This window comes from Zonotrichia leucophrys, chromosome 6 (assembly GCF_028769735.1).
Source record: "Zonotrichia leucophrys gambelii isolate GWCS_2022_RI chromosome 6, RI_Zleu_2.0, whole genome shotgun sequence".
NCBI classification, from domain to species: Eukaryota; Metazoa; Chordata; class Aves; order Passeriformes; family Passerellidae; genus Zonotrichia; species Zonotrichia leucophrys.
Window position 1 is genome coordinate 13,483,333 of NC_088176.1, and position 24,858 is coordinate 13,508,190.

General features: G+C 58.8%; 1 protein-coding gene across 5 annotated transcripts in view; it reads right to left on the minus strand.

Annotated features, from left to right (window-relative positions):
* KCNIP2 (potassium voltage-gated channel interacting protein 2) overlaps positions 1-24,858 on the minus strand; it is a 43,605-nt gene continuing 18,747 nt past the window's right edge. Inside the window, exons 2-9 of one of the 5 annotated variants that reach the window (XM_064717558.1) lie at positions 5,652-5,751; positions 4,418-4,538; positions 3,995-4,064; positions 3,827-3,897; positions 3,219-3,326; positions 2,740-2,844; positions 2,423-2,485; positions 1-2,108 (exon numbers count right to left, since the gene is read on the minus strand). In XM_064717558.1, the coding sequence (XP_064573628.1) occupies positions 2,061-2,108; positions 2,423-2,485; positions 2,740-2,844; positions 3,219-3,326; positions 3,827-3,897; positions 3,995-4,064; positions 4,418-4,538; positions 5,652-5,751 (686 nt within the window). In that variant the 3' untranslated portion in view covers positions 1-2,060. Of the gene's footprint in view, positions 2,109-2,422; positions 2,486-2,739; positions 2,845-3,218; positions 3,327-3,826; positions 3,898-3,994; positions 4,065-4,417; positions 4,543-5,651; positions 5,752-19,555; positions 19,753-23,539; positions 24,315-24,858 lie in introns of those variants that run through there. The other 4 variants (XM_064717557.1, XM_064717556.1, XM_064717559.1 and 1 more) reach the window with 4 other exon arrangements.

Genomic DNA, 24,858 nt, shown 5'->3' on the forward strand with positions numbered 1-24,858 from the left:
TGTGCATAGCGATTGTGGTTAGATTTTATTGGTTTTTTGTTGGTTTTTCTTTTGTTTTTTGTTTTTTTTTTTAACTCATATAATTGTTATAATACAAAATATACAGACTGGAGATGCCAAGCAGGTTGTGGGTCACCATGCCCCGGGGCAGGGGGTCACACCATGCGACCTACAGCGTGAGGGGGGAGGCGGCAGGTGCTCCACACGGCAGCGAACAATGGGTACCCCAGAGAGCTGGGAGGAGGGAGAACAGGGCCAAGAGATGGAGGGGTAAGGCCCTCCCACCCGTAGGAGAAGGCAAGTTGGAGCTCAGCCCCACAGCAAACCTGGGAACAGGTCTGTGAGATGAACAGTGTGTTGAATGAACCTAAAAAACACATCATGTCTGCGAGATAAATAACGTGTCAAACGAGCCTAAAAAACGTGATATCTGCAAGGGCTGGGACAGGGATGGTCTCCCTGGGAAGCAGCCCCCTAGCTTTGGCTCAGAGCCCCAGGGGTTAAATTCTAATATCTGCAGCCCCAGGGCCTCAGCTTGGGTCTGGCCTAGCATGGGTGCTGATCCCAGACATCACAGCTCAGGCCAGCCCAAACCACCCCTGGCCAAAGATACAGAGAATGGAGCCACAGTCGGGGCTGCCAGGGCTGGGTACATTCCCAGTGCCTGTGAGGGGCTTCTGGAGTTGGCATGGGATCATTAGCCCATGGGCATCACTCTCCCAGCTATGACTTGGAGTGGGGTACGTGGGCAGGACAGGCCTGTCTGCACACACCCATCTGCAAGGAGCTGGTGGTGACAAAAACACCCAAGGTCCCCATCCCCAAGGTCCCCAGGCAGGCTCTCACACAGCCATGCTGGGAAATGGAGAAGAGTCCCCCGCCCCAAGGTGACCCTCCAGCCTGCCAGCAGCATGGCAGTGACTCCTGTCTAACCCCAGCCTCGACTTTCTCCTCCAGGAGCTGCCAGCTCAGCCATGTCACCAGCACAGGGCTATCCTGTGGGGACACCTCTCTGCCTCATTGCTTATTCCCCCATTCCCAGGGCAGCAGGTGGCACAGGAGCAGGGCAAGGTCAGCAGCAAGTGATGCCAGGCTGTGAGCCCTATGGGGCCAGAATGGCCACCACACACCAGCCCATCTCCCTCTTCCACAAGTCCCTGTACCCTGGCTGTCACATCCTCAGGAAGGGTTGGAAAGGGTGTCTCTCCACTGGAGCCTCAAAGTGGATCCCTGGGGTCCCCCTGTGCCAACACCCCAAACCTGAGAGACAGGGGCTGAGGATGCAGCTCTTCCAGCCTTGCATCGTCCATCCTGGGGGACAAGTGCCACAAGTCACTCGGAGTCCCTTTAGCCTCCATTCTGCCTCTGTCAGGAAGAGCCTCGTATTCTAACCAGGATCCCTGGGATCAGGGGATGCTCCCCAATAGCTCACGCAGCAGTGACACCCAGGGCTGGTGTGGCTGCCTTCTCCAGGCACGGCCCCTCTGCCCACCCACTGGCCCAGGACAGGGATGGTGCCCGGTGGCTCACAGTGGACACACCAGACATCTTCCCACAGCAGGGCACAGCCAGGGCAGGGGAGGAAGCCGAGGCACTGGCTGTGCCCACTGCAAGACTTTATTGGTTTCTAGACAGCATTGCTGCAGGATTTGGGCTGGAGCTGGGACTGGGGGCTCCTGGGGCTGGGGAGGATCAGGGTAGGCGAGGTGTGGCTGCACAGGGTGGTGTGCACGGGGAAAACCTCTACTGCAGCCTAAGGATGCATCTTTTCCACCAGGATTGGGTGCAGGGACGTCCATCCAGGTGAAATTCTCATCCTGTGCCAGCCATGCCCATGCTCCAACATCTGGGAGCACCTGCTTGGGATTCCCCGAGGAAAGCAGAGCTGGGCCAGGGGAAAGGGAAGATCTCTGTACCGACTGCATCCCAGGGAAGGAAAGCCCCTTTCCATGGAGGTGTCTGTGCAGCCGGAGCAGGGGAGTCTCAAAGGAAAAGTCAAGAGAGAGAAGAAGGTTCTGGGCCCAGTGTCAGGAGAGCTCATCTGGAGGCAGGTCCGGGAGCTAAATCACGCTGTCGAAGAGCTGCATGGATCGCATGATGTTTTCATCCTGTCAGGAGCAGGTGGGAAGCAGGCAAGTTGGGCACAGAACAGCAATCTGGGCAGCTCCCCCAAACCTGGCTTTACCCTCATGGCAGCTCTGGCACATGGGACAAGAGCCCCAGGGATTACAGAGCCCTAGTGGGATCCATGGGTCTCTGTACAAGTATACTGGCATCGGTACAGTTCCCAAGGGAGAGCTCCAGCCCTGCCCCTGGGAGCCCTGGCTTCACTCCCTCCCTGCAGGAAGGAAGCAGGAGGGACAAAGGTCCCCAAGGAAGAGGGTGGTAACCTAGCTCAGAGAAGAGTTGCTGGTGACTTTACCTTCTGGCAGGACTCCAGGAACTCCTCGATTGTCACCACACCATCCTTATTCCGGTCCATTTTCTGCAGACAAGCACAGCACAGGGAGCATAGCAGGGACAGCCCCAGCCCTAGGGAGAACCTGGTACCCCCTGCCCAGGTCCCACAGCGGCTGGACACAGTGCACCCCTGGCCCCAGGCATGCCCAAGCACCAACAGGACCAGCACAGCCCTGCCTCATCCCCAGAGTGGGGTGTTTTCTACTGCACCCACTGCAGCTCTGTGCTGGAGCTCTGCTTCCCCAGTGCTCCTGCTTCCTGAGGATGTACCCAGCTCACCTGGAAGAAGTTCTCCACGTGCTCCCGGGGTGCTTCCTCCCTCATGGCCGGGTAGGTGTATTTGCCCATCATGTCGTAGATGGACTTCATGATGTCCAGCATTTCCTGATGGGAAGGGGAGCAGGGTTGCAGTGTTAACACGGGGCTCTGCCTCCACCTGGTCCCCAACCCACACCTTTTCCTTGATGCTCCTGAAGGACCTGTGGGGTGCTCAAATGTGTTTCTGCTGGCTCTGTGCACACTGTGGGGCCATGTGTGCACGTGTATGTGTGATGGAGCCCCAAAGCTGCACACCACTCATCCACCTCCATCCCAGAGTCACACCAGTGCCAGGAGGCCAGGAGGGACATTTGCAAAGCAGGGCTCAGTTAAATACTGATCCCCTAGGCCCTCCTCCAGAGTTCATCCCAGTTCTGCCCCTGTCCCTGCCAGGTGCAGACTTGCACTGGCCCTGGGGACCAGTCTGGACCCCATCCCACCTCTTTGGTGATGCAGCCATCTTTGTTCAGGTCATAGAGGTTGAAGGCCCAGTTCAGGCGATCATCAATGGTGCCCCGCAGGATGGTGGACAGCCCAGACACAAAGTCCTGCAAGGATGGACAAGGCAGGCAAATGGGAGTTACAGAGGGCCTCAGAGACACAGGGTACAGCCCTGCTTGATTCTCCTGCAGAGAGGAACTCAGTCCCAAAGCTGATATGCCCTGGGGCTGGGCTGACAAGGCAAAATATTGGGTATCAAAAAGAGCTGGGGGAGAAAAAATTGCTTAACACTGTACATTTCCCACACTACTCCCTTGGGTCACAGCAACCAAGAGGACAATGTGTTCAGTCTTGTGCGAACAAGACCCAGCCATGGCTGTGTCTGCCAGTCTGGATCCCTACACAACCTTACCCAGAAAATACAGAAAGCCCCTTTTTTTTACTTTTCATTAGTTTCTGTTGCCTCTGGGAATTTAATAAACTCCACTAGGCCTCCAACTCTTCATCCATCTGCAATAACACTGCTGACCCCAGTCCATGGTCCCTGGAAGGCTGTGCTCTCCTTGCCCTGCTGCACCCCACCGCCCCCTCCCTGGCCACAGCTCACCTCAAAGCTGACAGAGCCATCGTGGTCGGTGTCGAAGGCGTTGAAGAGGAAGGTGGCGTAGGTGCTGGAGTCTGCAGGGAGGCAGGCAGCATGAGGGGGTGCTGGGTGACCCTCTGCCCTGCAGAGGCACCCATGTGTATGGGGACAGGGACGGGGATGGGCACTCACCTCCTTGAGGGAAGAACTGTGAATAGATCTGCTTGAAGTTTTCTTCGTTGACAATGCCACTTGGGCACTCCTGCCAGGGCAAGATCACAGCATCACTTCCACATTGCAAAAAGGGTTGAGCACCCCCTAAAAACCTGTGTCTGACTTGCCTTGCCCTCCAGCCCTATGGACCTGGTGAGGTGGCTAGAAAATCTGCTTAGAGCATCTCCCTGATTTTTTGGGTTGCACCCCTCGCTGGAGGGGCTCTGTGCACCCAAGGAAACAGCACAGGATCAGGTGTCCCCACTGAGCTCCTTGGAGGTAAGATCAGGCTGTAGCCTTCCATAAACTCTAACCCCAAAAACTTTCACACACAAAGCACTACCCCAAGGTGGACATGGCAGCAGAGGGGGGGGCTATCAAAGCTGGTCAAGGAGTACTCACATTCTTGAAGCCTCGGTACAGGACCTGCAGCTCTTTGCGCGTGAACTTGGTCTGCTCCTGAAGCTGCTCCAGCCCCTCGGGGCGGTGGCAGACGGTGGAGAGCTCAAACTCATCCTCAACACTGTCTGCAAGGAACCCAGGGGAAGAGAGGGTGGCTGAGGCCAGCACTGTCCTGCCTTATCTTGTCATGCCAGGGGGCAGAGAGGCACCTTGCACAGCACACACTGTCCTCTCACACCTGCCCAGGTTGACACATTTTTGGGGTGCTCTGCTCAGCCAGAGCTGGGTCTATGCCAGAAGAGGACACTCAGAGACACCCTGGGTTCAGACCAGATTGGGCAACAACCCCCCTCCAGTACAGCCCAGCTTGGGCACAAAAGAGGTGTAAAAACACCCCAGTGCTGAAACTCTCCCTGCCTGCCCTTGTCCTCCCACCAGCACAGGCATCTGCCCAGTGGAGTTCAGACCCTTGATGTCCTGCAGCACCAGGGCTCACATCCAGCAGGAGAGTTGCCCCTCAGAACCCCCAGCCCCAAATGCCACCCCCGCCCCAGCCTTTCCCGATTCTTTTCTATCCCCTGTGCTCCCACCTTCCTTGACAGCTTCTCTCCATCACCTGCCAAGCTGCACAACCCCTGCCTTCAGCACCAGCACCCCGAGACCCCACTCAGCCAAGGGGGGCACATAGCAGTACTCCCTCTTTGTGGGACGGCTCAGACCCTGCCCCTCCATACTCACCTTCTCCCGGGGGGGATTGGCTTGCACCGTGGAGCTGGGAGAGATCCTGACCAGGGGCTTGGACTCTCCAAGCAGCCAAGCACACCCAGTACAGGGGGTTAAGGGACTCTGCACTCACTCCCTGCTCAGCCTCTCTCATCACCCCATCACACCTCCATCTCCAGACCAACCCTCAGCTTAGAGAAACAACTCCCAACCCCTCAGACCAGTGCCGGGAGGGCCCTGCTCCCTGAGCCAGCTCCCAAGTGGTCCTTGCCGCTGTGCATCCCGTGGGAGCTGCTCCAGGGAGACGAGCAGGGAGAAAACCAGCCTGTGAGCAGGTAACGACAGAGGTGGGTGCAGAGCCCATGGGATCGGACCCCTCGGGGGCAGGGCTGATCCTGACAGCCAGGGCAGGGGAGAGGCGGAGGCGTCCCCTTCCCGCAGGCAGGGCCAGGGCGGAGAGCAGGCAGCAGCACCGCCGGGGACACACACACACAAAGGCAAGAAGAAGCACTTGCTTTCACTGAGCGAGGGGATGGATTTGGGCCGGCAGCAGGGCAGCAGTTTGAGGAATCGCTGCTTCAGCGCTTTTTTAGTTTGGACTGGCGGGTTGCCTGGAAGAAAGAAGGAGTCACCAAGCAGAAGAATTAACACAGCATCAGCACCCGGTCCCGACGGGCAGCAGGGTTGAGCACCCGGCGCGGGGTGATCTGAGCAGAGGCAGCACATGCAGCGTGAGGCTGGAGGAGCAGGAAGGCAAAACCCAGCCCAGGCTCTGGTCGACCTTCCTGCTCAATCCCAGGACAAACCCAGCACTGGAGTATCCACCCTGCAGAAGGATGAGGACAACCCTGCTAGGCTACCCACACCCAGCGCTTTTGTACACCCCCATCATACCAGGGTGTCCTGGAGACTTCCAGGAGCCCAGAGATACAGGAAATGGCAGGGCCAGACTCTGTCCTTTAGCCTTGAGGACAATTACCGCACCCTGGGGCCCCTCTCGAGAGGCTCTGCAGGGAGGCAAGGTAGAATTAAGCCCAAGAAGCAGCCTGTGGCAGACAAGGGCATTGCATCCTCGCTGAGCTCGGGCTGGGTTTGATCCTGCTGGCACCCAAGGGCTGAAGGCAAAGCATGCACCAGACCCCCCATGCAGCCCAGACTGCAGCATGCACCCCCACCCCAGTGCAACACTGGGATCTGAGCCCAGGAAGCTGCTTTGAGACAGCCAGAAGGGGAATGGGGCTTTGCCTTGGCCAGGCTACAGGGCTGAGAGAGGGACTCCCCACGCCAGCCTGGCCCATGGCCACTGCATCCAAGTCACCCTGCATTAACAGTAGGTCCCCTCACTGTACTGACCCCACTGCCACCCCCTGCTCCCCCATTTGGACCCCAGTGGGTTCACCCAGCCCCATCTCTCCCAGCTGGTGTTGCCCCATGGCTGCAGACCCCCTTCCCTCCCTTCCCACAGTGCCTCAAGCCAGCAAACTCAGCGCAGAACTAATGCTGCAGGTGGGGAAAGGAGGAGGAGGAGGAGAAGGGGATGAAGGTCATGCTGGGCTCCTGCCTCCAAGGGGAGGCAGATACCAGCATGGGGACAAATGGGACAAAAGGTGCAAAGTCCCTTTCAGGCTCTGGTTTGTCACTGCTCCAAGCATCCTGTACATCTACAAGCAGCAGATCACAACACCTACACATCCTGACCTCTGTTTTTGGGGCTGTTTCTCTAGGGGTCTAGCAAGTGCTGCCAGAGAAGCCCCTTCTCAGCCTTGTGGGACTAAGCTGAGCCCCAGATGCCAGGAAAATGGTGTTGCATGGTACCCAGCTCCAAGATAGAGACATGGGTCTGCATCCAGCAGCCACTTCTAGGCAGACTGGCCCCAAAGTGCCCACAAGCAGAACCTGGCACCCTCTGAGCTCACACCAAGGCAGCTCGATCATTCTAGGGGATGGAGAATAGCTCCAGGAGGTCATGGATCCAGCAGGACATCACAAAAAGCCACTCAAAGAGGGCAAATTCTCCCCAGAGATGTGTCATCCCCACCAGGGTGACAGTGAGCTGCAAACCTACAGGGATGAACCAACACATCCCCTGGCATTTGTCAGGGGGTGACAGGGGCAAGGGTGAGGACCAGGATCTCGGCACTGATAGAACAGCACAACCTGGCTCCTGTCTGCTCCAGGGTTTGCAGGCAGGTGAGGAAAGAGGACTTTTCTTTCCTAGAAGTGGGCATCAGTTGTACATAAACCGTGATTTTGTCCCAGCTACCCTTCCAGGGCCTTAATTTGCAGAGGGAAAGGGAAATTGCACCTTTCAGCCTTCCAAGGATGCTCTGGGGCCAGGTCCCTCCAGCAGAGCTGAGCTGTGGGAACAGACCTGACAGGCAGAAGTATCCCCTTTGCTGAGAGGGAAGAGACAGGGTGGGCAGAGCAACACCCAGTGCCAGGGTGATGCACCCAGGAGGGAGCAGGGCAGGAGGGAAACCACACAGCGAGAGAGATGCAACAGAGAGTAAACTGTGGTTGGACTCACAGGGGCAGCAGGTATAGGCACGTGCAGTAGGTCAGGTCGGGTGCAAGTTACACTTTAGTTTGTTATAAAGAAGGAAAAAGAAAAAAATAAAGAACATGGGCGTTTTCTCAAGGAGGAAACCAAAGGGGGCCCAATTCCAGGGTCCCCAGGGCAGGGGGGGAGCACATTCAGCACATGCAGCTTAACAAACAGGAGAGGAGTGACCAGGACTGGGGCTTTGCTGTCCTGGCTTTAGTGAACACAAGGGCTCTGCTGAGTAGGACACACCACCCTCTTTCTGTCTCCAGCATCCAAACCACAAGCAAGTCTGGGAGCTGCTCCTTGCTGGGAAACAGCTCTGCCCAAAGATGAGGAGCAGAGCCTAGCCATGTGCTGCCACTCTGGACACAAGGGACACTGCAGCACGGAGACCTGTCCCTGTCAGCGACAGCTCCTTCTCCACCCTCCTGCAAGGGCGATCCAGCGGCCGGCACAGAGCAGGAAGGGCTGGCAGTGCTTTGCCTGCGGCGGGGGGGCTGCCGCGTTAAGTGTCTTGTCGCTTCCCAGGCATCGCTCTGCAGCTCGGCGGCTTCAAAACACACAAACACACACAAGCCGACACTCCATCCTTGAGTAGCACTAGAAGGGGAAGGGATTTCCCACCTCCACACGCTGTTGAAATCCCAAAGCCTGGCTCTACAGTGATCCCTGCCCCCAGCAATGATTGCCATCAGGATGGCCATGGACCCCTTTGTATGGAGCCACCAGCAGCTGATGTGTCCTTGGAGGCTGGATCCAGCCTATGCCACCATGCTGAGGGTTACCCAGTGCTGGGCTGATGCTCCCTTCCCATGGAGGACCCAAGAGGACAAGCAGGAGACGGAGTCAGTCAGGTGCATAACAATGTCCCTGCCTTCCCAGAGAGCCACAGCCACAGTGCCCTTCAGGTGACAGCTGGAGACCAACCCACCCCTCCCACAGCACCCTCCTGCTAGAATACACCCTCAATAACAAACCAACAGACAGTGCCAAAACTTCCCCATCACTCTCAGTAACCTGTCAATAAATGCATGATCATGATGGGTGGAAAAATGTGCATCCCACAACAAGACCTCCCCAGTGTCCCCAGCCCCAGCACCGTTCCAGGAGGGGAGCAGAGCACCAGCAGCCCACCAGCCATGCAGCATCCCAGCCCCTGCTCAGCCCCGTGGGCAACACTGGGGCAGCTGGCACAGCAGGAGGAGCTGCTATCTCACGCTGATCTGAACCCAGCTGCCCCCAAAACCGGTGGCTGACAATCACCCCATGCAGGGCTCAGCCACAGCCTCGGGCAGTGCCATCAGCCACGGCTCTCTGGGGGCTGCAATGAGCTCAGCCCGAGGAAGAGTGAGTCTCCCCTGGGGAGGTCAGGATGTGTCCCACCAACAGCAGCTCTGCAAATGACCCTCATCAGTCAGCAATGCAGAGCCAAGTGTAGCAAAGGTGCCAGACAGTCATCCATCAGAGGAATGAAATCACAGCTGGCATCTCCCAGGGCCAAAGAGTCCTGTCCTGGGGGTGGGACAGAGCTGGGAGCAGCAAAGCTGCCAAGCAAGCTGCAGTTTGTGGTACAGCAAAGGCTCAGGACCAGGATATTCCCTGGTGCCAGAGGGAGAAGCAGCTGCACAACCCTTGTGCTGAGCAGTCCCCAGGGGGGTGCTGGCCATGGGCCAGAACGGGCCACAGAGTCAAGTGGGGCTGGCAGCACTGCTGTCCCCATTGCCATCCCCAGCCTGTGGCAGTGCTCCCAGAGAGCCTGGCTGTGCCTAAAGGAGATGCTGCAGAATAATAATTTCTTTAGACCACACCATGCACAAAATGTTGTGAGCAGGGAATGGGACAGGATACACATCCCAAGAGACAGTGGAGCTCAGGGGCTCCCCAAATGGAGCAGACAAAGCTGCAGGACAGGGACAGCCATATGCATCACCCTGCTGCAAACCCACACACAGGGACACATCCTGCCCCCATCAGCACCTCCTCTGGCAGCAGGAACCAGCACATCCAAGCTGCCAGAGGAGTTACCCAAAAAATGCCCCAGCGGAGCAGCAGCTCCTCTTGGCTGCAAGCAGTGAGTTCCACAAGAGAGCTGGGGTTCTGCATTTCCATTACCCAGATGCCATCCATACCCTCCACAGTAAGGCACAGGGACAAAAAGTGGATGTGCTTCAGCCACACCCCAGGCAGATCCCAGGCAGCTCACGGACATCCTCCATCAGAGGGAGGTTGAAAGCACCTCCTGAGCACAGCACCCTCCTCTTCTCCCCTCTCTCTGCTCTACTACTAGTTGCTCCTCTGATCACTCCTGGCCACACATCTCCCATTCTGAAATCTGGCTACCCAAGGGGATGTGCTGCAGTCCTTTCATTTCACAGCATCCCCAGTGTCAGCAAGGAGGCAGAGGGGATGGAGGCAAAAAAACACATTCATGCAAAGTCTATTGGCAGCCCTTGTCTGAGCTGGGACTGTCTGTGGCACCGTTGAGCCAGAGGAAACAAGGCATCAGCACCATGCAGCTCCCAGCGCTCCCACCCTCTCCAGGCACAACCAACAGGTGGTGTATCCATTGCTCTGACACATTTTAGGTCCTCTTCTTTGGCCACATCCAGCCCTGTCCTCAGTACCCACTTGCCAATCCAGGAAGCCAACACCCAGAGCATCCTCATCTTTCTCCAACCCTGGCACAGCCCCACAGGGAGGGCAAAGGGGCTCTCAGATCTTTTCCCATGTTTTCCCCATAGCCACCAATTCCTTCAGCAGTGAGAATGCTTTGCCCTGCATGGTGCTGTACCATACATTCATGGCTCTTTTCTCCCAGTTCACAATTATCTCTTCAGCCCCAGTTACCTGCAGCGTTTTCCCCCATCATCTGACAAAGCCCAGCCCTCTGCATCCCATTGTCCTGAGACTCCTACAGCCCAGACAGTCTCCATCCCCCAGCACCCCACATGTCACTGCATCCCAGTGCCTCAAGACACAGATATCCCCCACCCTGAAGCTCCCAGACACCTTAAATTTCTAGCATCCTGCACCCAACACCACACATTCCAATGTACACAAATATTCCCACCCAATATCCTAACACTCTGAAACACCCCCAGACACCCTCACTTCCCCAGTTCCCCACACCCTTTGCTGGAGTGCTGCCAGAAACCCCAATGCTCCCCCCCCCCGCCAAAAAAAAAAGCCCTAAATCACACTAAGCCTTCAGAAACTCCCCTAAGCACCCTGCAGCCCGTGGAATAGGAGGAGCACCTCCACCACCACATCCCCATCTCTTTGCAACCCCATCCCCATCCCTGTCCCCATCCCACCTCCCCTGGTCAGGTCGATGATGCCCAGAGCATGGAGTATCTTGAGGCTGGAGCAGAGCAGCAGGATGATGCCCACGGTTTGCAGCCCCTGCAGGTCCCAGGGTGCCTCAGCAAGCGCCATCCCCAGACACACAGCCCCAGCCGGCAGCTGCTCTGGCAGCAACAGACCCAGCAACGCAGGAGAGGGGAGGGCAGGGGAGGAGAGACCTGCCTTGGCCCTCCCTCTTCTTGCCCTGGCACCCTCTGGGGTCCCCCGGGGCACCCAGACTGCAGAGAAGCCGAGCCCAAGGGACTTAGGGGCCAGCTCTCCTGCAGGGCACCCCTGCACTACACAGCCTGGCACAGGAGGAAACTGCCAAGGGGTGCACAATGGGCACCAGTGGGTGCATGGAGGTGGAGGAGGCTCAGCCACACCGACTTCCACCCCAACAGCAGCTCGTGGTGGCACTGGAGCTGAGCAGCCTGCAGGAACCCTCGAGTTCATCCCACACTACTGGGATACTGCTGTCACCAGCCCGGGGAGCAGCTCTGCCTAGGAAATCCACTCTGCCCCATCACAAACCACCAAACCTTCCCCAACAGTGTCCCTGCCTTGCATGGCACAAGTTCCCTGCCTTGGAGCTCAGCCTTGTCCACTGATCACCTCCACAGACATCTGCAACCCTCATCTCCTCCCTCTTCTTCTGCATCTCTGCACCAGCAAGTCAGTCACAGCCACAGCTGGGGCTGCCAGCCCGGGGTAGGGGTAGATTGCTTGCTCCTGGAGAGAAATGTGCTCCATAGGGTGAAAATGTGCCCCAAAGGGTGTGAATGTGCCCCACAGGGCACTGCCTGGAGGGAGGGCAGCACGTCAGGGACAGCCAGGGTGGATGCTCCCCACAGCCCACCCAGTGTCCTGCTTGGAGGGCAGCAGGAGGGACTCCAGCCTGGCAGCAGTGTTATCAGAAAGTGGCTTTCAGCTGTCTGTGCATCTCTCATCTAACAGCTGCTTCTGATGAGGCCACCTCCTGCCCCAGCAGTAGAACAAGCCCCAGGGCAGGCACCCATGGGGGAATGAGACATTCTCCTGTATCCCTGGCAGGGGATGCTGTAGCCAAGCATGGATGGCGCATCTGACATCATATCAGCACTCCAGGCACCATGGACTCCACACTCCCTAGAGCCCAGCCCAGGGCACTTCTACTCCCTCCTGTGCCCTGTCCTGGGGTCTAATCCTGCCCCTCACAGGGGAGAGGTGAAGGACATCCCAATGAGTTCCCACAGCACCCTGCAGCCCAACGCAACCTTGTGCTAGAGAGTCACAGCCTCTCCCACTGGACATGAAGGTTTCACCCTCCACCAACAGAGCAGGACTATAAAGAAGGGCAGTCTATTCTAATAGGCTCCTTTGCTCTCTACATTTCTTGATTTTTCTCACCTCCCTGTGGCCAAGTAATCTCTGGCCCCTCTGTCTGTTGGCTCAGAGCCCATCCCAGGACAGAGTGAGGGCCCTTTCCCATGTCCAGCTGGATCTCCTTGCTCCCCTCTCCAGGCACATCAGTAACAGTAAGAGCAAATCAGGCCAGAGGGAATTGGGAAGGAAGCAATGTGAAAAGTGATTAACACAAGGCCGGAGGGGGAAGAGATTCAACAAGCTAATTAGGTCTGGCTGGGCTGAGCAGGACATGTCACCACGCAGCAGCAGAGGCACAGGGTGCACTACAGGTACTGTGGACCCTGGGGAGCTCAGGGCTGCTGGGAGAGCCAACACTGCCCAGCCCTAGAGCCAGTGACAAACCTGCTAGCCCATGGAAGGGCAAGGGTTAAATCCAGTGCAGATAGGGAACGTCTGGTGCAGCCCAGCCCAGGGAACCCCAAACTTCCATCTGGAGTGCCTGCAGCTATCCTAGGCTGGATTTCAATGCTCCAAGATCTACTGCCCTGCACCAAGCTCACCTTGACCTCGGGTCTGTCAGACCCACCAGGCTGGATGACACCCTGAGCCCAGGGACCAAAGCATCACACCCCAAAGGGCCTCTCCCTCCTGCAGCCACGACACAGCACTCCTGCCAAAGAGGTTCCTGGAAAGCAGGAGGAACCAGGGCTTGGCACAGGACTTTGCTCTCACCAGCACCTTGGGGATGCTTCCTTTCTCTCCTCTCCAGAGGGACCCTCATCCTGAGCCCGCCATGAGGAGGGGTCCATTCTGCTCACTGCCACCACCCTCTGCCTGGCACCTTTCGGAGTGGTGCTGGCATCCAGGCATGCTGCTGCTCCTCCTGTTTCTCCCACATTCGGGAAGGGTTTGGCACCCTCCCAGCCCTGCTTCTCTCTCCCTATCCTGAGCTCTACAGCAGCGGCAGCCCCCAGGGAAGGCAGAGGCCAGCACACCCTATGCTGGGGGCTCTCCAAGACACCCCCAGTCCTGCCTGTCCCCCAGCACGTACCCTGAACAGCCAAGGCAGGAACAGCCCTGGGCGGGCACCGATTATCCTGCCGACAGCAATCTGCCACTTCATTCAATATTAATCTGTGGCTGGGCTACGCGGGTGGCGCTCCCGCCTCCTCCCTCCCGTCACCCCTCCTCCCAGCCGGGACCGATTGCTCTGAGCTGAATTATTGATGCTGCACTTCAAGAGGCAAAATTGATAGTGTTTCTCTCCACCTGCCCCATCCTGAGCGCTCGGCCAAAGCGAGATCTCAGCAGAGGTCTGAGAGCCTCCTGCCTGGGTCTGCCAGGAGACCTTCGGGGCTGGGGACAGCCATGATGGCACTGGGCAGAGAGGGATGACACAGTCCATCATTGATTATCCAGCTGTAAACAACGTCAGTTCCAGCATTGATCACCTTGAAGATCCTGGAGCACAGTGCAATCACGGGGATGCTCCACTGCTGCTGCCAGACAGAGGCTGTGCCCGTGCCACCAAGGCTGTGGCAAGGTCCCGGGGGTACAGTGCCAAGCAGACAGGACAAGGGGTTGCAGACAGTCAGCACTTCTGTCCAAGCCCTTTTTCAGGGAAGTGCCAGCTCCAAATGAAGGAGGGGGTCCTTGGGACCTCATCCAGCTGAGTTTGGGAACTCAGCAAGCCTGGAATTCCCCCAGGATCTCATTGAAGATGCTCCCACTGAACCCTTCCCCCAGACTTAGAGGGGTTGGCTTGGTCCCCTCTGGAGCTGCTCCATTCCCAGCCCATCACTGCGGTGGCACAGCACAGCCTGGGCAGAGAGAGAGCCACAGGCAGGGGAGCAGCAGGGATGGGGCAGGCAGGGCCTGGGCCGGCAGCTGGAGCAGGGAAGCACCGCCAGCAGCATCGATGGCTCAGGAGCAGGGGCAGAGCCCCATGTCCATTAGCAGACCCAAGCCATTAGTGTTTGGTTTCAGGCTCTTTGCAGTCTCTGGGCTGTCACTGTTGACCCAGCCATGGCTTGTAAACAACCCCTGGAGGAGACACAGTATTCACCAGCCCCAGACACTGCCTGGGACCTTCCCTGGAGCGCAAAATCCTACCTGCTGCCTCTCAAGTCAGAACGGGCAGCAGCCTATGCAAGAGCACCTCACCTCCATCCCAAACCGCTGCTGCTCACACACAGGACTCCTTGTACAGTGCCCAGCTCAACCTCTGCCAACTTCAACTCTGGGCACCTTCAGGCAATGGGAGCAACTGCTGGCAATCCAGGGCACCTGGATTCCATTCCCACCCTCACAGCTGGGGCACATCTCCAGCCAAGCCAGAGGGAACTGCAGCTTCTCAGCATGGGAATGTGAGTGGCACAGGCATGGCCCTGTTCCTTCTGGAGGAGTGACAGGTGACCGGGACAAGGCTGGACACAGGACACCCCATCTCCAGCATCCTGCTCTGGCCCATGCTAGGGAAAAGTCACTTGCACATGGACAAGGAGCATGCCCCAGGAAACAGAGGAGCCGCACAAGGCAAGGAGTGGCCCCTGCCTTGTGCAGAGCCCCTCTGCAGGGTTGCTGCAGGGGATGGGGGCTCTCTGTCTCCACTCCTTCCACCACACCTGGGAGCTGCAGAACAGCCACAATCAATGCCACTGATTTTGGGCGAAAGCTTTGAGCAGCTACAGGGGGAAGCAAAAGCACTGGAAGGGGAAAGCAGGGTCTGAGGGAGGCACCCCCAAATCACCAGGAGGAGGAGGGGAAATCCACCCTGGGCACAGACAGCATGCCCTCCCCTGGCACTCACAAGGCAGGGTGTCTCACAGGTCAGCTCCTGCCTCAGTTTCCCTCCTGGTATGATCCACCTAGGAGTGCTGCTGCTGGAATACAGGGACTTAGCAAGCAGTTAAATAGCAATGAGAACTTCCACCCACCTTTCCTGTCCTGCAATCAGCTTCCCAGGATCAGAGAGAGAGATCCCCCCATCTGTCCCCTCCCTCCCTATCCCCAGGCACAGCCATCCTGTAGGTGCAGCCTTGTGTGCTGCCTGCTTCACTGCTTGTGGAGGGGAGCACTCACCACTACACCCAGCCCGTGCGGCACCCAGTGCTGGAGAAGCACAGCACATATCTCAGGGCACCAGTGGACCAGGAAAACTGTGTCTCCTCCTCACCCTGTGCATGCCCCAATGCCAGGGGCCAGGCAGGCTGCAGCATCCTTCAGAGAGGTGTGTGTGGGCATGGGCAGGGGCTGGGCAGGGCTGGGGGACCCTTCACACAACCATCACCCTGGGAGTCCAGGGAGCACCCAGCCAAGCAAGCCTCGACCTCGCTCCCACCATGAACAAAGCAAAATCCCCTGGGTGGATCCAGACTCTGCCAAGTGTGTCCCGTGCACAGCACTCAGCACCTCACAGCCCATCCACAGCTGGACAGTTCCCTCTGTGTCCCCCACCCTGCCCAAGGGCCACAGGGAGCCCTGGGGAGAGCCAGGAGCAGGAGCCCAGCATGCACCCATCCTGCCTGAGCCTGGCTGCTGTGCAGACTGGTGCTGAGCCCAACACCTCACGTGCAGGGTGAGGTGACCATGGACTCTGGTAACACCTTGCTCCTGTGGAGGTGCTGGAAAACACCCTGGTGCCCACACACACGGTCACACACAGTCCCAGTCCCAGCCCCAGCATCCCAGCACACATCAAAGTCACCACCATACAGCAGACACCTTGCCAGCCCGATCCCCTCCCTACATCCCCAGCCACTGGGACAGGCAGGATACTCTGCTCCTTGCATCCTACGCCCCTACAAGCAGCCAGCGGACACCAGGACTCTCTGATGGATGCAGCAGCCTTGGAGCATCCTTAGGGGCAGCTCTGGACACCCAGCACCTGCCCCTCGTGTCCCCGGAGGTGACAGCACCGCCCACACCCGTTACCTTCCAAGGACACAGGCTCGAAGAGGCCAAATTGCTCCAGCACCTTGACGAAGAGGACCAAGACCACCAGCACTGCAATCATCTCAAGGCCTTCCAGGTTCATGGTGAGGGTGTCTCATGGCCCCTCACCCCTCCACCCCCCCCACCACAGTCCTGGAGCCCCCTCACCCCAGCACCTCGCATCCCCAGGGACCAGGGCCTGTGTCCCTGGCGGGGGTTTGGCTGTCACCCCCTACTCAGGGACAGCTGCCATCAGCCATGGGCGAGCGAGGGGTCAGCACAGGGCTGAGCAGGAGGCTCAGGGAGCCACGGCCGAGAGCCCAGGCAGAGCAGGGCCGTGCCTGTGAGTGAGAGTGGAGAGAGGCCAAGGGGAGGGAGGCGTGGGGGGTGGCGGGGATGGGGGGGTCGGAGGGGGAAAGAAGGCATGCCCTCCCATTCCAATGACACCACCTCCATCGATTTGCTTAATGCAGTTGCTAAGGAAACGGGCCACAGATATTAAAAGGCACTCGGTTCCCAGGGGGGGACACGGGGAGGGGCAGGACGCTGGGCACTGGCAAAACATCCAGGATGGGGATGACTCAGGTTTGTCCTCTGTGCCCCAGACGTGTGTCTGCCCCACGGGGACCAGCTTGGCTAAACATCTCAACATCTCCCTCCTGGAGAGTGTCTGGGGCAACAATTCCATCTGCCCCATTGCTGAGCAGGCAGATGGGTCCACCTGTTTTGCTGGGAACACCAAGGGAAAATGGGGAGCAGGTCAGGGAGAACAGCCAGACCCTCAAATGGTGCAGCAGTAGCAGGAGAGGAGGAGAAGCAGGGGCTAGGGACCCAGCCAAGGTCACAGAGAAGCTGGAAACAGAGGGTCAACCTGTGCAACTGTGCCTCGAGCACACATCCACACACAGCCAACGGGGCTAAATGTAGCTCTTTTCTAACAGCATTCCAGCCCCTGCCTGGCTGTTTGATCACAAACACAGGGATCTCTGGGGATCCAGGTACCTGTGGTCACTGCCTGTCACCAGGGTCCAGCACCCCTTGGGGTCTTCCCCATCGCTTCCCCCAGGGATGCCACCAGCACTGCCCATCTCCAGGCAGACGATTCCCATATGGCCCATGATGCAGGACCAGCCCTAACTCCAGCACTGGTGTGGTCAGCAGGGAGCAGGGCTGCCCCCATGCCAGTGCTGCCCCTCAGCTCACCCCAGGAGCAAGGCCAGCTGCCACAGGTGGGGTTGCCATATGGAGCAGACCCCCAGCAAGAGCTCCCAGCAGGGCTGCCTCACCCCAGTCTCCCAGGAACCCCCATCCCCAGCCCAGGAGGCTGCAGGTTTGCCCCTGGCAGGGGATGGGGAGGGCTGGTGTTTCAGTCCCAGGTCACAGCACAGCCTGGCTATCTCATGGCTCCATGCCACAGGGCTTGGCATTGCCTGCCCACCTGGGGCACGCTCCCAAGGCTGCTCTAACACCAACAGAAGATGCCAGAGATGCATCAGAGGCATCTTGGGGAAAGAGCTGAAAGCCTTCCCTGGGGAAACATTCCCCAGGCTGGAAGTTTTCAGACCTCACATTTCCTTTTCTTGGAAAGAGTTGAGTTTCCAGGCACTGGGCCTGGATTTCATATGTCTTCCCAGTTTTGCCCTCCAGTCAGTCCCTCAGGGCTGGGGTGGCACAGACCTGTTGCACACCTGCAGGAAGTTTCTCACTGATGCCAACTGTGTTTTTAAAGCCACTCTTCTTGCTGAGCCCCAGTTACAGCCCATCCTCTCCTCAAGCCTCCAGCTGCTTCCAGCACCGATGCCTGTCCTGCAAGCCATGAGTCTATTTTTGCAATCTAGTTTTAGCCAGACGTAGAGGGAGAGGAGCTCTTCCAGCCTGATCCAGAGGGTTTAGGGCAGTTTCTCTGCAAAGGGAATCTGCAGAACCCATGTGAATGGACTGTCATCGGCCCCTCATGCCTCTGGCAGCATCGTGGGATGCTGGGGCTGAAGCAGTGGCATGTCAGTCACCAAGTGACAGCTTCCCCACGTGCCTTTGTGCCTCCCCCGTGGCAGCCATCCTCCCCAGCAGAGCAGTGATAATTCTCCCACTGCCTGCCCTGTCAGGATTACACATTTCTGTGCTGGAGCCATTAAAAAAACACTCCATTGTTTGCTGCCAGCATGCCACAGAATCCCACCAGGACCAGCACAGGCACCCAGTGCCACACACTGTGCCCAGCTCCCAGCACCCCCAGACTCCCCAAGGTTTCTTGCCCAGAGTTTATTCCTTTCAACCAAGGGCAGGTCCAGATGGGCTAGATGAGACAAAGGACCATCCCTTCACCTCATCAAGGTCCCCAGGGATGTTACTCCACCTGGAGCTGCCCCCAGGATGGAGGAGACACCTGGGACCACATGTGGGAGGTCACCACTGGAGCCAGACCCACAGCTGCATGCAAGGGATGCTCAAGAGCACGCATACCCCACCAGAAGTGTGGGGCAGGGCTTTGCCTCCCATCCCACTGAGGGGCATCACTCCCAGGGGTGCTCCCTGCCCCTGCAGCCAGTCAGCATTTGGCCATGCTGTGGGAAGTGCCCCAAGGCTCTGGCTGAGCTGTGCAGAGAGGTCTCACAGACGGATGGAGCAATGCACACCCCAGGCAGGAGAGGCTCCACACGTCCCCAGACACGTGAGGCCAGTTTCACCCCTCCTGCCCTGCTCCTTGCCTCGGGGTCTCACCCTGCAAACCCCTGGCACTCACATCCCACTGCAATGGGGCTTGGAGAGACCCTTCACTGGGGAAAGTGGGACCCCTGCCACATCCCAGAGCTCCCCAACACACTAGATGAGCACCAAAGATGTGGGTCACACCCAAAGGGACCCAGAGCCCCAAAACACAGATTGAGGCCCGAGCATGAGCTCTGGGCACCCCACAAGAGTGGGAGGCTCCAGAGAGTTCATCTGCATCCCCATCCCACAGCGAGGGGCAGCAGCATCCCAACACCAGCAGCACGGTGGACCCGGAGCAGTGCTGGATACAGCCCTGAGCCACAGCTCAGCCCCGGGCTGCCACCGGCTGCTCTCACACAGCGGAGCAGGACCACGGCCAGGAGGAACTAATGAAGTCACTGAGGAGATGGAGCTCTCCCAGAGAGGGAGTCCCCAAAGCACCCCTCCCACACCAAGCATGTGGCCCACCTCACCGCTTGGTCTGTGCAAGTGGCCGGGCCAGGCCACCGTGTCCCCCCACATCCCCAGCCCTGTACCTTCGATGCCGCTGATGATTTTGAAGCAGCGGGTGGTGAACCAATAGGAGATGAGGAGGAGGATGGCAATCAGGGAGGCATAGAGCAGGCTGTCGTTGTGCAGGGATGTCCTCTCCATGGCTCCATGCCCCGTGCCCCGCTGTGCTATCTGGGGCAGCCCTGTCCCCCGCCAGAGGAGCGGCCACCGCGGGCAGGGAGGCGGGGGGCCGCACGGGCAGGCAGGCAGGCAGGCAGGTAATTGGGAGCGTTGTGTGAGAGCCAGGCTCCCAAACCAATTACCTTAATTGTGCTCAGACAGCACATGGCAAACAGTTAAAAATAACCCTCCTGGCCCGGGGGGAGAGTGGCACCATCAGCCAGGAGAAGGAGGCAGGGGGCAGAGAACAGACAGGGCTCGTTACACATGTGGCTGTGTCTCAGTGCCATGGGGCCAGCAAGGCATCACCACAGCCCAAGGGCTGCTCTGAGTTCCCTGATGGTCTTGGGATCCTCAGGGCTCAGCTCCTTGCTGCCACACCACAGGTGAAGCTGGGAGTCCTGGAAAAGGGGCTCCCTAGGGAAAGATGCTGCCAGGATCTCTGCTGATGCCTGTGTCTGTCCTTGCTCCAGACACGAGGACTTGAAGGAAGGTGTCTCTGCAGTTCTGCCGTCCTGGAGAGCTGGGTCTGGCTCCCAGATCTGGCTCTCTGGATCCTGTTCCCTGTGTCCCACAACAGCATGTCCCCAGAGATGCCTGCGATCAGCATCTGTTTCTCTCAGCCTGGAGTCAGATACAACCAGCCTGGTTCCTGCTCCATGATGCCAGGTGCATTTAGTGCCACTGTGGGTTTGGGCACACTCACTCACAGATCCCAAACCAAACTGGATTAACTGCACCCGTGCCTGAGACACTTCTGCCCCTGCACAGCACTTGGCCCCACCTGCTGTCCCATGGGACATAGGGCTGAGGAAGACACCAGACCCAAGTGTTCCATCCCAAACCCTCTTTGCACATGAGATGTCCCATCCCTACCCTGTACCCACAGGCAGGGGTTGTGGCCACCCCACTGTGTGAGGAGTACAGCACTGCCCCAGCTGTGCCCCTTTCAGGGAGCAGAATCCAAACATGCAGATCCCTCCCTCCTTTCCTCCCTCCCTCCCTCCTCTCTCCTCCGAGATCAACGGCTCTGGGGATCCACAGGTGACACAGGACAGGATGGCAAAGTGGCCCTGGCACGTGCCCATGGCTCAGCACTGGGAAGAGCAGCAGGCCCTGTAACACGGCCCAAAGACCAGGCAGGCCAGGCTGGCACTGAGCCCGTGCTGCCTGTCCCACTCTGGGCTGTGACACTGACACTGAAAGCGTCCCCCACCCAGCCAGCCCTGCCCTGGCTCCCCAGTGCTGCCGGCAGCACAGCCCTGCCACACTGCTAAATTTAAACACCCTGCCAGCCACCTGCTGGGTGGTGTATAAATAACCCCTGGAGTGAGGGTTCTTGCCCAAAAAGCAGCTCCATGTCACAAGCACACCCAGAGCCATCAGGTGGCTGGTCCCTGTCTCCATCCTCCCAGCACTACCAGCAGCTGGGGAACTGTCCCCCACTGCGGGATGGAGCAGATGGGGACGGAGCAGAGCAATCACCCATTGTCAAGGGACCTGTCTCTTCAGGAGGGGACCATGCACCTTGACTGTGGCCAGGATCTGCCCTCCTTGAGAGCCACCCCTGTGGCTGCCCCCAAAGTGTTCTTCACTCAGTGTAGCAGGGTGTCAGGACACTGCTTCCACAAAATGTGCCACGGGACCTGCTGGGTCACAGTGAGGTGATGGTCCCTGGGCACAATTGGGCAGCTGCTGCCCAGGTCTCAGGTGCTCCTGACCTGCTGGGGGGCCAGCCTGATGGATAGGAATTTCTCCTTTTTTTTTGGTTCTCGGGGCCATCATCCATTAGGGAGAGTTAAATTTAGGTTAAAGCTGATCCCTTATTACCTTGCTGCTAATCAGAGCGCGAGCAGATTATTAATAAGCACATTAAAATATTGGTGAAACGCTATTTTTGGGAGGTGAAGTCACAGTTTTAATCTGGTTAATTGATTGAGTCATTTCTCTTTGCCCTCTCTGGCAACCCGTCCTTGGCCAGCTCCCCAGGGCACCCAGCCAGGGGCCCCCTGCCCCAGGCCCACCTGGTCAAGCACCCAGTGCCTTCTGCAGTGAGCTCCAGGAGACCCCCTTCATCTCTGCAGGAAGGACAGGGGGTCACTGTCCCCCAAAAGGTGGTAGGATAACAGCCAGAGAGGGGTCAGCATCTTGGTGACCCAAGGATCAGAGCAGCAGCTGAGGAGGAGGGGAGCTGCAGAGGGGAGAAGGCTGTGCAAGCCCCACATCCCACACCCAACTCAGAGCTGCCCAGATTTGGGTTTCACCCCACTTGGGCTTGTCTCAAAGCTTGGGAGGACACCAAGAAGACAGTGAGGCTTCCCCACAGCCAACCATGCTCTCTGTGCCCATCCCAATCCCATGCACACCCAGCAGGGCTGTAGGGAAAGCCCTTGGTCCTGCTCAGCACCACACATGGTCACTCCAGAAACCCAGTCCCAGGGGACACTGCTACAGTCCCAACGCCACAGCACCCAGCTGTAAAGCCCAGCACACTGGGAGAAGGACCTGCAGGATATCTTTGTAGGTGATGGGATTTGGGAGCATCCCAAGGTCCCATTCCCTTGTTGCTCCATCACCTGCAGCTCTGCTCCTCATGCCCTGGGCTGCACTCAGCTGACTCATCCTCTGCCCCTCCACTCCAGGCAAGTTGGCTGGTGCCCAGTGGAGCCAGCTAGCGGGGATGGAGCTGGCACTGCGTGTGGCACACCCAGCCTCCAGAGCCTGGCATGCTGCTGGGCCTGGGGACTGTGCCCCGCTTTGACCAGGAGCCTCCATCCCAGGGCTTGGGTCCCTGTGGGCAGGAAGGCAGCATGCCAGCTGGGCACAGCTCACAGGTCAAATATTGCTCCCACATCCCATCCTCCTGGGCTGTGCCAAGGGCTCCACGCTATTCCTGCCTTTCTCTGGCCCCAAGGACGGGCACAGGCTGTGGAGACCCAGGGTTTCCCCAGGCAAGGAGGGGACAAAACCCGGGAGGAGTTTTCCAGGCAGGCTGAGTCCTGGCAGGAGCAGTGCAAGTCCCAGCCCTGCCCTGAGGCATGACGCTGCCACACTGGCCTAACAAGGCTTTCCCTGCACTCACAGTATGGTGCATCCCTCCCCAGCTTGCTGGGGCCCAGAGGGGCAGCCCAGTGGTCCTCAGCAGGGCAAGGCCATGGGGATGGCACCTTTGTCCCTGCACAGGGACGCAGGGACAGGGCTGGGAGTAGCACACCGAGATTCCCAGCACACACAGGTGCATGATGACCTCCCCAGGATATGCTCACTGGGTTTAGGAGGTGGTGCTGGGTTCACACCCAGAGGATGAGGTTCTGGGCAGTGCAGGGGCTGGCACAGGGGTGAGGGTCCTGCCATGGCAGTGACATCAAACCAGGAGCACACAGCTCTGTCCCCAGGACCAAGCATCCCAGGACAAAAGCACCAGCAGATGCAGGCACCAGGGTGTGTCCCTGCCCTGGCTCGTGGGGCACACCCAGGGCACACCCATCTTTGTCCAGCTAGGTGGAGGGCATGGCTCCAGCCCCAGAGGAGTCAGATTCCTTGACATGTCAGGAACCACCAGACCAGCTGCAATTTATTTGTACAGCAGTTCTTTCATGCTCCACTTTGCATTAGTCCCCTCCCCAAATAAAACATTCCCCTCACCCCAGGTCCACAAGGGGCCTTCAGGGGCTTTTGTTGCCTCCTGGAGCCATCTTCAGCTTTGCTCCACACGGAGCACAGTGCAACCCCTCCACCAGCATTTCTAAGCAGCATTTCTCCCCTCCCCAGATAACCCCACAGAGCTCACCAGACAGACATCCCCAGCCACAGAACAGAGACCCCGCGTCCCCCAGGACGGTACCTACCTTGGGAGAGAGTACCGGTGACAAACTGGTAGAAGAAGCGGATCACCCGGCCCAGCTGCCTCTTGCAGCGCTGCTGGCAGTGGCTCATGGCTCCAGCTCCCAGCGCTGGGGAGGGACCCAGCCGCACCCCCTCCCGGCCGCCAGGCAGCCCCCGGCTCCTGCGAGCAGCGGGCGATGCCCGGGGCAGCCCCGAGCCGCTGTGCCCGGAGCGAGCCTGCGGGCATCGGCGTCGCTGCGGGGCGGGCAGCGGCAGCGCGGCACCGCCGGCCCCGCTCCCCGCGGCGGGAGGGCAGCGGGAACTTTTGCGCGGGGATGCTCCGGTGCGGGAGGGCAGCGGGACACGGAGCTGGGCGGCGGGGCCCCTCCCGGGGCTGCAGAGAGGGAGCGGGATGTCCCGGCTCGCCCCCCGGGCCGTGCCCTCCCGCCGGCCGCAAAGTTGCGGGGAGCAGCGCCGGGGCGATGCGGGGTGCCGGGGAGCCCGGCGGTGCCAGCCAGCCCTCCGGCAGAGGCCGATGGACGCCTCCCCGGCCGGCAGAGCCTCGGGTTGCCCCCGGCTCCTGATCCGCCCCTTGGCACTGGCTCGACCCGGCACTTCACGCCCCGGCTGGCCGGGAACCAGAGGCAGGTTGGTATGGCAACCCGCAGACTCCACAGGTCCCGCTGACCAATGAGGCACCGCTGCATCCCAGGGCCGCCTCTCTCCAAGAGCAGGCGAGGATGCTCCTTCCGGAGGGAAGCCAGCACCGAGAGCATCCTGCATCCTCGAGCAGGAGCCACCCACTCCCACAGTCAAGTGTTGTGAGCATCCTGAATCCCTGGGCATCCGTCCTTCATCCCTGCAAGTGTCCTGCATCTCCAGGCATCCACTCCTGCTGGCTCCACACAGGGGAGGAGACAAGGATGGATGCAAGGGTAGTAGGAAGAGGAGTCAGACTCTGAGACCACCCAGGCTATGAGATGCTCACTCCAAAGCTCAGCTGGCAGCAAGTTGCTGACTTGCACAGTATGTCAGAGCCAGCAGACAGACTGGAGTGTGGTGGCAGTGGGATTTCCCTGCTCCCAGAGCCAGCCTGAGACGGTCTGTGCAGCCTCAAGACAACATCCCTTCCCCTAGACCATTTTCCCAGCTGTATTCTGTGTCTACAGTGCATTCACACCCCACAGCAGCAGGATTCTATCAGTTCTGAATCCATCCAGACGCTACAATCTCATACATTTCATCTCTTATTAATAGGGAAGGAAGTGAACAAAAAGGGACCTGATGGAAATTACAGCTTCTGTTCCCTCAGGGATGGAAAAGAGGGTGGAGCCATGATACA